The following is a 13132-nucleotide window of genomic DNA, read 5'->3' on the forward strand; positions in this document are numbered from 1 at the left end:
ATCTTGCTATCAAAATAATGCTTTACGTGAAATAAATGAAAACAATAAATATTTTTCCCTTTTCTCAGAAGAATAATAAATAATTAATACCATTTTTTACCTTTAAATACGCTACCAGAATTAGCGCTCAATCACATTACTTATTAATTTTCAAGATCGATACATGGAAAGAACGGTTTTGCTGAAGAAAAATTTAGCTATAGATACAGATCTAAAAATAATTTTGTTGCACCATCAAAATAATTATAGTAGCTGTCGCTGAAGTATGATGGCGTGATTGTCTATTTCGTGATAAAACATCTGTAAATGTGTGTATGATCAGTGCTATAGATACTTATTTATGCGTTATTGCGATTGATCTTTTTGATGATAAAACAACTATAAACGACGCGGTAGCTAATCTTACCTTTTTCTTAAGAGCAAAAGATTGATTGGCTACCGCATCGCTTCTTTCCGCCTAGCAAATGTTTCCTCTTTACACAAGTCCTTAGTTTTTTATCGATATTAGACTGTCAATATCAACTGCAATCCTCTAGGGCTTGCAGTAGGACTTGTAGTCGACATTTGTTTTTATCCTGACGACTTCTGACATTTCATAAAAATTCGGACTTTGCGTTGTAATATCTTCATTCATAGAGCAAAATAAAGACATTTTTATCATATAATAGAAATCCCAACTAACGATTACACCTATTATGAATTCGATACGAGAGAGAAAGAAAAATCTAGGTATTATATTGGGATAATTGAAGGTACTTTCAAAAGTTTCAAGTTGCCGTCTTACATAAAGATACACGGTCTGTCTCGTCGTTACACGTAAATTTGGCGCAAAACACGGTCATAGCTCTTGTAAAAAGATAGCATTGGTCATCTATTTTATTTCGCTGAAACAAAAAAAAATCGATCTTATTGTTTTTAACATCGCTTAGATATTACAGATGAGCCCATCTCAAAATTTTATTCGCGATAAAAATATTTCTGAGTACCTAATTTTCTTATCTTGTAACAGCAATTAACAATAAAAAAAGAATCGATACTTAACTTTTTTTGCTTTATTCTATTTGATATGTCTTAATGCGAATTATAAGAAAAGCGTTATTATAAAATCTAAATATTACGATAGCATTTTACATCAGAATTTTGTCGTATAACAATAAGTATCTGAAAACACATCTTAAATTAATAAATTATATAATTATATATAATATACGCAATATCGAAATATTCAGTACATTATTGTAACATTTGGACTATAAGAGTAAAAATTTACTTAAACGCATTGATCATTTTTTGTGGTAAAGGCCATCGTATTATAAGTAGAACAGGTCAATGTGTATAAACGTGGATTTTTATTTCGGCCGAGCGTGCATGTACTCTGATCACTTAATCCGCGTAGCTACGTGTTATTCCGTATTTTCATTAAATAATTAATAGATGTTATCGAGACAGTATTAGATAAATCTTTATGTTTCTGGCAAAATGAAGTACGCTATTATGCTATGTCGGGTGTGAGCGCTCTTTCACGAGAGTAATCATGTGTCAACATCACTTGCAAAATCATGATTTATTTAGTTTACGCATAACAGATAACGAAACACGTTCCGCTCACACATAGCGCGTGTACTACGTATGACTATTGCATACTACACTCCGGATGATAATATAATAACGATATTTACATAATACATTAACGTTTATTACGTACTTGTTTAATCTTGCTCTCTTTTTTTAAGACAACGTAATCCAGTAACAAGACAATTATGCAGAATGTTCCAGACTCTAACGAAATCATTTTCATTTTCTAATATTTTAAAATCTTTTTGAGTCTGAAACAAATTTTTCGAGAAGTATCATCGTCTGTCATGAACGATTTTAATCTTCAATGTAAGATATCGTCATAATTATTCCTCAAATCATGAGCTTATAAAAACAAAATTCATTCAAGCTTCAAAAGAGAATAAGATTTTGTAACTGATTTGTGTAGAATCTCGTAACTTGATTTTCCCTTTGAAAAGCCCCTTTCTATTTATTGATCCCTTGACACTTTTGTTAAAATTTGACTTTGATTAATCAAAGAACACATTATAGAAAAGATATGAAAATGTTTAAGATGCTATGTATAAATCTTATAGGTAATATAACTTGTGATATTATTAGTATTCTTATCGCATTTTATATTTTTCAATCTGCAGTGAACATATTCTCTAACGTTATATATTTAAGTTTGTGTACTTAAGGGTTAAAGCACATAACATGGCGTAGCGATATACGACGGTCGTAGTCCCCGACCTGACAGATCAGGATACGCCAAAGCTTGTGCGTTACTTACGTCCACGACTACGACTGTCATATGTGCTTTAGCCCTTAATGTCATTTTTGTAAAAAAAAAAAAAGTAATGTATTTCAATAGATATATAAATCACATGACGATAATTGTATGTCATAATAACAATATTATAATGCGTCTAAACGTAGCAAAAAGAAACATTGCACTAACAATTGTTGCGTCTTATTTGTTGCGAATAAACGTAAGGATTATTATCGCGTGCCTTTAATACATGAAACCTAAATGTCTGACACATTGATATGATATTTTTCGGTTCAACAACATCTCAATCCGTAGACATACTTACGAACGCATATTTGATAACATTATTCTTATAGCTATTAAGTATATGTATGTTTGTATTATGATTAATACGAATGAGAGTAAAACAGATCAAATTTATAACATATCGTATATGATATTTGAATATGTCAAAATTCATAAATCTCATTAAAAACATATATATATAATTTTTAAAAATCTTTATTTTTACGTCTACTACATTAGATTCGCTATTTCTCGAATTCTAAAATTTAAAAATTTCTAACGCCATATTTAAAATCAACAATCCTTCAACCCGATATCAATTTTATCTTTACACAGACTGGTTTATATGTGTGTATATGTAAAAGAATTAATGTTATATAGAAATAGCTTTTAATGATCATCCTTCTTAAACGTAATAATTAAAATTCTTAATATTTTGTGATTAATATTATAGTAAAAACTTATGTGTGTGTGTGTGTGTGTGTGTGTGTGTGTGTGTGTGTGTGTGTGTGTGTGTGTGTGTGTGTGTGTGTGTGTGTGGTGTGTGTGTAGTACAAAGGGAAATTTTTCTAACAAGTTTCTACTGCATTTCTCACACATTCTGTTCTGATCTTTCACACGTATTTGTGTTGCATTTTTCATGACTATTTTTATGATCTCGAAAGAGGTAAAAACGAGTTTTCAAGAAAACAATTCTTTCCTTATAATCTGAAATTTGGTCTTTAAAATGAGACATACATTGTCTCAATATTATATCCGTAAGCAAAATTGTATAATTTTTCAGCATATGTGTATATAATAGATATATAAACTACGAGGATATAAAGGGTTAAAATGTTTTAAGATAAAATATAAAAAAAATTTTATAAAATATTCAATTTTTCATAATTTTACCCAAGTACTTTTAGTAAGCGAAAAATGTCCAAAAGAATATTATTTCTATAAAGATCATTTGTATAATTATACTTATAAAAATACATTTAATTATAATTTTATTGTTTTTAATGTAGTTACATTTTGCAGAGACATTATACGTTGCAGAGATAAGGTAATGTTATACATATTATTAAACCATTCAATTTTTCTTTCTATTTTTTCCCCTTGCTTCTGTCACTGACTCTAACAAAGATGTAAACTGACTGAATTGCGTGACTTGTTCGATGTAGCATTAAATCTACATCCGTGAAGTAAAGAAAAATATAATCGGATCAAAAATGTAAAACCTTCTAAAAACGAGCCGGATTTATCACATCCGGAGCATTCCCGCGGTACATTTTTGCGCTTACCTCTCGCTTGACATCAGCAGGATCCAAATGATCGAGAACAAACTCCTGCACGTACTCCCTCGCCAGATGGTCCTCAGCTTCCATCTTAACCTCGTCGACTTCTACCTCCACCTCCTCTACCGTATCAGTCGCGGTCGCATACGTGAGCGTCTCCGGTCCGTCGCTGCCGCCACCACCGCCGCCGCCACCGCCGCCACCACCACCACCACCACCTCCGTCACTACTTGAACAATTTGTCACCGTTATTTGTTGCGTTGCGACCACTTTTTTAATTAACACCTTAACGAGAGAGTGAGTCTTATTAAATATCCCCGTCGAGGGGAAAGTTAAACGGGCGACGTATCGGAACGGACGATCTGCTTCGCACCAATAAGCCCAAGCTTCGATAAAATTCTTCTCACGATAAATCGCAGCGAATCGCAAAAGATTGACTGTTAAAGAGAGACCTAGGTACCCCAAACGAATCTGCCTGAAGCAACGTGCTCTGATCTATATTATCGGTGCATTCTACCCACGTAAATCTATCTTTGATCTCTCTGTCTTTGATGTCTTCGATCGTTCTTCCAAGACAGCTCGATTCTGATCCTTTTTCTTACTTTGATTTCACTTGCGATTTGAACGCCGGATTTCTGTCGTTGTGACAAGTCGGTTTACGTGTAATATCTGTTTGAGAAGCACCGTGTATCGACTGCACACATTCAAAAATGAATAGGCGACTTGACTTCCTCGGAGAGATGTAACACGGCGTCGTAATGCTTCTCGCTTGTCGCAGACCAAACGAGAAATTAATCGCTGCTGCGCGATAAACTAAAAATTAATGTAGGCTGCATACGAAACGGTACTCCGATTAAAGTCTTCCGCATATTCTGATTCATTGAAAGAACACCCCCTCAAGATGGAGAGAATCAGAGTAAGGAAGTATATCACTCGACTTTTCACTCATAAATATAACTTCTTTACGATCACTATCGAACACTGTGCAAATCGATCTTCAGCAACAGCAATCTCACAGCAATCCAGTGCACTATAATCGGCTCGATGTATCACTGACACTTAAACACTTTTCCCGCCTAAAAACGCCCAAAAAATTCGGCGCTTTTTACCACAGTCCTGCCCACTGGCTATCAAGAAATCGGCTAATCGTGATTCCTACCTGTTTCCCTTCTCACGCCGCTCAACGATGAGATCAAGAAGGAGATCTCTTAATTAGTGAGACGTATCACGTCGTGTGGATCGAGCATCGTCGACTCCACCCTCCAAAATCGATTCGTAGATCGAATAACGCCCTCCCCCCGCGTCGATCCCGCGCACGTATATACACCACCACGCTTTTTTTCGAACTTCGCGCTCGTCGAACGAAATCAGCGAAAGCGCAATCAACGAATAAAAAGAAAGGGAGGAAGAAAGGAGGAGGGAAAAAAGAGAGCGCGCTTAAATAGAGGAAGGAAAGGAGATCGCGTAACTCACAGCAGCAGATACGCTGTCTGAGTGGTGACTGGTCGGCTGTGTGCTGAGAATAAGCGCGGTTCATGCTCTCGCGCGCAAGGCAATCGCGTCACGCATGGAGGGCGTGGCCGTCCTCTATTCGGTCCTCCATCGCGTCCAGCGATTGGCGAGTCCCAGATCCCGTCGCCATTTGCACACTCCTCCCAATGCGCCCCACCATAGACCGACGGCAAATCTCCCCCTCGTCGCCGCGCCACATCGCGCGGATTCGGTTACTCAAGAGGTATCCCATTAATTTCTAAAATAATTATTATATATACGCGCGAATTCCGCCCCCTCCCCCTCCCCCTCTCTTTTTCTCTCTTCTACCCGCTATGTTCCGCCTCTCCAATATACCGTTCGACGAGGTCGCCAGTCGCTTCCTTCCTTCCCCTCCTAACCGGGATACGCGTATCGCGGTTTTTCTTCTCTTTCCTTTTGAATTTCAATTTACGGTCGGTACGGGTGATCTTTTATCTGGCAGCCGCGATCTCGATCTAAACAGAGCACAATTTTCCGCACGGGCCGTAGCCGGGTGGGAAAGCGAAGAGGGGGTGGGGACGGGGACGGGTCACGGAATGTCACATCTATGTCATGTCAAAGAGTGGGAGGGCGAGAGAAGTGCGAGGGAGATAAAGGAGCCGGGTGTCGGATCGTTGATCGTGCCCAGTTAACGAGATATTGCTTCGCGTGTCTGGATCTCCGTGCATTCGTAAGCGAGCATCTCCGCCGCGTCTCACGGGATTTAAAGCTCTTGCTTGATGTATGATCGATGACGATTGATAAATGTCGCACAAGTTGTTTCACAGTTCCGAATCATCTTTGACGATGCACATAAAAAACACGACTTTGTTTTTTTCTAGTAAATTTATATATTAAAGTTTTACTTTTAACGTTATACACATATAATACAATTACAAATAATTATAGTATTAAGTTAAATAAAACACGTTTTTTACCATTTTTGAAGTAATGAACATTATAGATATACAATAAATAAAAGATATTATTTTATAAGATATTTATATACATATATCAGGATATTTTTAACAGTTAATATCAATAACAGATTAAATCTTGCTGCAATTGTCTACAATTGTCAAAAAATTGATCAGCCACTGTTAAAATGTCTAAAAAATAGATGCGGTTGAATAAAACCACAAATTGTTAAAAAATATAGCATATAGATATTAATTTCCAAAAATATAATACGAATAATTTTGTATTTTATGAAAATAATCAATCTCTTAGTAATACCTACATCAAATTTTACTATAACTATTAACTTAGATTAATTAGACGTAATATATTAGATTATGATATCATACACATTATAATAAAATACTAACACATTATTTTTTAATAATAAAATTGTTTATTTTTTACATATTTCTAAGATTAGAATAATCGTATTAATATACATATATTAATTACAAGATTTTAAGAGTAAATAATAACCTTACACTTTTATAATATAGGAAAGACCGGAGCTCGTTGGCACAAGAGACAAGTTGGCATTGCGTTCCGTTTATATATATTTATGGCAAAAGAAACAAAATGAAAAAGTTATCACAAAATAACTCTTTTAGATATGATATAGGTACTTTTCCCAAAGTTTTATTTAAATCAAACAAGTATTATAATAAAAAAAAGAGAGAACTCTGATTCAAGAGGTGGCAAGTATCAAGCGTTTCAAAATATCGTATTAATGTTCTTCAGCTTGAGAAATAAATCAAAGTGACGAATTATTAGTTAAAAGAAAAGTTTCTGTTACTATACGACATGTTATTTTGAGTAACAACAGTAATTTATTGTAATAAAATAACTGAAATCAAACGTATGTAGGGATGAGGTACCTATATGTTGATTCATATTAAAAGGCACGCTTAGCTTGACTTGCTGTTGCCGCGCGCGTGAGACATGTGTGAACGTGTGATTTGCTACCTACAATGCTGATAGAAGTTATATATATATATTTATATTAATATTTTTATATTGAAGAAAACTACATCAAAAATAGTTTACAATTGTTTTTCTGCAAACATTTTGCTATTCGATCATTACAAAATAACTTTAAAAGATACAATCTTTATCAAAAAGTACATATCTGCTACCCGATTTTGTATTTCTATTCCGTTTTCATTAATTTAACATGGACTTTTTGTCGGCTTTTGTCGCATAGCCAACTTACCCTACTCGGGGCAAATTGCTACAATGCAGCATATGTTTGTATTTCACTTATTACAAAGAAGCTATAAGTATTCAGGAACGTTCCAGCTGGCATGAAAATGTAGAGGAAGGTTCTCTCTATCATATATATTAGTATACTGTTTAATCATGATAATTAGTTGCTTAAAAACTCAAATGCCGAAATTGTGATAACTGTGCCAACGAGTCTCGGTCTCCCCTAATCTCATACTTAACCTGATAAATATACATAGAAAAAAAGAAGTGTCTAATCAAAACTTATATATACTCAAATTAACTATTTATTGTTTTGTATACCTATATACATATACGCAACAATTCATAATTTTCTTATAAAAGACCAACTTTTTATTTCAACTATTTTTCTTGAACTATATAAAATAACTTCATTCAAGCAAATTTTCTTCGTTTAACGCCAAATAATCTCTCTTCAAGATTTCCACGTTGAAACTAGATATTTTCAAATCGAAAATATTCCCTTTTTTGTATATAATATTGAATTATCTTTTAAAAAAATTGTTAAACTTTACTCTTTTTTCATTAAATACATAATTTAGTACTGATCATTTCATATCACTTATACATGTGCGACTATAATTTAAATTTGCTACGAAATGACGTTATTCTTCAATCGACTTAAGCAAAAGCTTAAGCGCCGCGAAAAAGAAAGTAAAAGAGAGAAGGAGAGTTTATGTGAAATGGGTGCAAATCATGGACTCGCATCTAAATAGGTTCCTACGTCTACCAATCTATTCCTCCGCTTAACAGTCCGTACTACTTTTCATACCCATTTCTGGGACACCACGACTTTAAAATGCTTCATGAATATCAAATTTCCTTCTTTTCCCACGCACCTTTTTATATCCCGACTGTCTTTAACTTTCGAAGTAACGTCGTATAGTACGAAATTTGGCCGATCTAACGAGACAAAAGTATTCCATCCGCTTGTATAGAAATAATTTGCATGTCTCTTTTAAGGTTATTTCTCGTTCAAATTTCAAGTTAACTTAAAATCAAATATAAAAAAATACGTATATTTACGTAGAAAATCCTAAAAATAAAGAGAAAAAATTAAAAATCAAGAAGAAAATACGTTTCAGTTCTTTTTATGTCCCATGAAAAAAGCTGAAAATTAGTTGCAATTTTTGAATTGTCTTTTTTCTGACAACTGCTGATTCATACTTGCGTTTTAAATAAGTCTTCGAACGCGTATGAAATTAACGTGCATAACATTTTATTTTAGAAGTGATTATATCGCAAATGCGAATACCTTAGTATAAGACTCTACATTTCTAAATGTTACCAATAGTTGAAATCATATTTCTTTTTTGTAAGTAATTTTTATTTATAACTAAAACTAATTTTTCTTAAGAAACATAGAGTCTTGGCTTTAAAGAAGCGAGATAGAAAAGAGAAAGTAAGTGTGAGTTATTATATTTACCATATTTATATTTATCAATTATCTTAAAACAAGAATATCAATTTTTATCAATATTTTTATTCAAACTTGAACTAACATTAAAAACTAAAAACAAATTGTGAAATAAATAATTAAATAAATGATAAATATTGTCAACAGCTGTAAAATTCTATTATTAATATTTAAAACAGCAAATCTATCCTTTTTAAGCTATAAATTCTATACCAAATAAAGTTAGAAATTAGTTGCAACTTTTGGCTCAATTTTTGTAATAATGTCCACTTCCTATCTCTTGCTTATCGTGATCATCATTTTAAACTTTTGTTTAAAAAATATATAACAATATCAAGTAAATAAAAAAATTTTAAAGCAAAAGCTGTCTTTATTTCACGTAGATCATGTGATGAAAACAAAATGTATAATATATATAACATATTATTTTAAAATTATAATACGTTTCTTTTTTTAAAGCTATATGAAATTATTATACAATTAATAATCATGAAATATATATGTTAATGTTAATATAAAATTAATGTCTTGCATATATTTTACACATACACTCGCGCGCGCTTGATCATGAAATATGAGCGTAAAAATCTCCCTTACAAGCAAATGGAGAAGTTCAAAAGTATATCACAAATCAAAGTACTCTCAAGATGTAAAATTGTACTCTCAACATGTAAAAATTAATAATTCATAGAATTTAATTATAATCATATGCAGGCTATAAGAATTGAGACAATTTCACTTTTGAGATATTTTATACAAATTGAATAAAATGTCTATAATAAAAAATTCAAAGGAGGGTGTGCAAAAGTCGTCATTTTTTGCCCTCTACGGAAACCTGTAAAACATACTTTGCTACCTTATTCGAGATTGAAAGAAGAAGGAAATAACATAATTCTTTTTACCAGAAAACTGCGGGAAATATTTTAGAGGCGATAATAAATGTCTTTAAAACGTGTATCAAAATAGCTGTGTTTGAGCGGTTTAATAAGAGATGAAAAGTTTTGAAACGCATAAATGAGAGTTAAGTAGAGTGCATTTGTGTAAAGTATAAATGTTGCATGATGAAAAATAATGATTTATACTCCTATATCTTACTCCCTGGATTTATATAAAAATGGTATTATTGAATAACAATCTAATACGCTGCGAAGTACGGGTTTTCTATAGTTAATTTCGAAGATTTACACAAACCCTTGTTAAAAAATACTGTAGAATTAATTCATAAGTCAGATCTTATAAACCGCGCTTATAGCCTAACATCAGAGGCAACGAACAATAAAGACGTGACGGTTTTACTGCCTCTATTTTTTTTTATTTTTATAAAAATTGCTCGTTGCCTCTGATGGGTTAGGCTAAGCGCGGTTATGAGATCTGACTCATGAATTATATCTACAGTATTTTTTTAACGAAAGTTTGTGTAAATCTTCGAAATACACTAGAAAGCCGTACTTTGCAGCGTGTTAGATTTTAATTGTTATTCAATAATTCCATCTTTATATAAATCATTATCTTACATATGCAACATTTACTTTGCACAAATACATATTATAACTATCATTTATGCGTTTCAAAACTTTTCATCTCTTTATTAAACCGTTTAAATACAACTATTTTGACATACGTCCTTATACGTTTTAAAGGCATTCATTATTATCGCTTCTGAAATATTACCCGCAATTTCCTGGTAAAAAGAATATTATTTCCTTCTTCTTTTAACTTGCAATAAGGTAGCAAAGCATGTTTTACAGATTCCCGTTTCCGAGGGCGAAAAATGACTTTTGCAACCCCTCTTTTGTGCATCTACATAAATCTATTTATTAAAAAAATCAAAAATTATGAGAAGTTCACAAAGTATATATTGTTATATTTGACCACATGTATTTTATAATAAATTTTAGCGGTTAAACGGCACGCTTGGCTCTTATATTGCCCGTATCAAGTTTTAATTGTTATTTGACATTCTATAAAAAGCGATTAATATATAATTAATAATAATAATAATAATAATATCCTTTCAATTATTTACAACCACTTGTAATCGTATTTAAATAATTCTATTTGCAGGTTATTAGTATATAACTAATTATTATCAACTAATAATGCGCTGAAGATAAGGAATAATGCTTATAAACAAAACAATTCATAAATTGTGTTTGTTTTCTCTTCTCATTATTCTTCTAATATCATAAATAATCAAAAATATTTCTATTACATGAATTAGATAGATGTTGCACAAAATATCTATTAATCTATTAATTATTTTTACTATCATAGCATTTATTTATTTATTTATGCTTTTATTTATTACAAAAAAATGTTAAAAGAAAAAATATTTATATGTATATATATATATATATATAGGTATAGATATATCTATATATTTATATATTAAAAAATAATTATTAAATTTATGTAACATACATATAACACTTTTATATATACATATAACATAAAATAAAATAATAATAAATAAATAAAAATGACAGTAAAAATAAATATTATATTATTAATAAAGATACTGCATAGATACGGAAATAAGGAATAAGAATATCAACGTTAATAGCAATTATAAATTAAAATAAGCAAAGTAAATAGAAATATCACACAAGTGCCAAATTAGATAGGCAAAATTATAAATTAGTTTTGTAATAATACCATGATGACAGATGACAGATTCAATTTATGTTTACAAAATAAATGTAGACGCAAAGAAAATATAAAGTTTTTGGACACGCATAAAAAATAATTAATAGCAATAAACGTAACAGTTATATAATGGTGCGTGTCCACTTGCGAGTAAGAACTCTCGAGAGCAAAAAGAGAGAAAGAGAGAGAGACTCTCGAGAGTATCTCTCTCTCTCTCTCTTTCTTTTTGCTCTCGAGAGTTCTTACTCGCAGGTGGAGACGCACCATTATATTGCCAGCGCGTTAATCATAATAGAGAAAAAACAATATTAAACTTATAGCGATATATATTTTGAATGCAAAGAGCATTTATTATACAAGAGAAAATCACGATGACACTTATTTACCATAAATCCAAGCCTGAAAAAAGTAAACATCTAAAAAGGCTGCCAAGAGAAATCATCACTTTATCGTATCTTCTCAATTTTTTTGCGTTATCTTTGAAATTATATCTTTTTAAGCTTGGATGTTATTAAAGTAAACGCCACCTAAAATAATGCCACCTAGAAGTTAAAGAATATGATTTTGTAATACACTTGATTCTTTGAAATTTGCAAAGAAGTTCTTTCTCTTCGTTCGTTTATAATTAAAAAATTATTGATAATATCAAACTCTTTACTACAAAAAAAATTTAATTAACCAAGAAATGTATCATTAAAAAATAATGCGTAAAAAATGGCACATATGTATATGTATAGATCTTTGAACGGTTAACTTTCTCAAGAGAAAATAGGACGAGATGACGAATTGATCTCAAGCTTTAAGGTCTATCCCTGCTTTAACCGAATGTAGCAAGGTGACGAAATCTCGACAGAATCTTGTCTCGATCTAGACGACAAAGTCATCAACGTATCGTCATTAACGGGGTCGTCGAGCATGGCAAGAACTCGAAATAGTGACGAGCGAGTAACGGTAACTTTGGCCATTTTGTTGAGCGCGAGGAATTTGTCGACGTTGCAATTCGACATCCTCTGCCCGCCGTTTCCTTCCCGTTCTACCTTGGCCATTCGTTCGCACTCGATATATTCGCGCGCCACTCGATTTCTCAGTATAACGAGTGTCGGAAATTTTCCTCTCAGTTGCGTAGAGCATGGTGCTTGGCGCGATACCGCCACGTATACTTTCTAAAATTGACAAAATTTGATCGATGCCAAGAAATCCGTTGTATCTGTTAGATAAATAAAATTAAATATAAAATTATATTTTTACCAAAATTTTAATAAACCATTTTTTTTTTAACTTAGATCAGATAATGTTATTTGGATATACTTCTTAAAATAATTCATACTATTTATATAGGTATATATATACTATTTATATACTATATTCTTACGAAGGTATTCAAAATATTAACACATTTTTTATAATCTGTGTTTAAAAAATAAAGACTTTAGAATAATAAAATAATAAAATTTACATGTAATATTTGACAAATTTCTTCAG

The 13132-nt window shown here is 31.8% G+C and overlaps 1 protein-coding gene across 3 annotated transcripts in view; it reads right to left on the bottom strand.

The window, feature by feature from the left end:
- The window catches only part of Tj (traffic jam), a 59175-nt gene extending 53708 nt beyond the window's left edge, over positions 1-5467 (bottom strand). Inside the window, exon 1 of one of the 3 annotated variants that reach the window (XM_071780580.1) lies at positions 3880-5460. In XM_071780580.1, the coding sequence (XP_071636681.1) occupies positions 3880-3963 (84 nt within the window). In that variant the 5' untranslated portion in view covers positions 3964-5460. Of the gene's footprint in view, positions 1-3879 lie in introns of all 3 variants that reach the window. The other 2 variants (XM_071780581.1, XM_071780579.1) reach the window with 2 other exon arrangements.
- Positions 5468-13132: the final 7665 nt, after the last annotated feature.

Source organism: Temnothorax longispinosus, chromosome 6 (assembly GCF_030848805.1).
Source record: "Temnothorax longispinosus isolate EJ_2023e chromosome 6, Tlon_JGU_v1, whole genome shotgun sequence".
In the NCBI taxonomy this organism is placed as follows: Eukaryota; Metazoa; Arthropoda; class Insecta; order Hymenoptera; family Formicidae; genus Temnothorax; species Temnothorax longispinosus.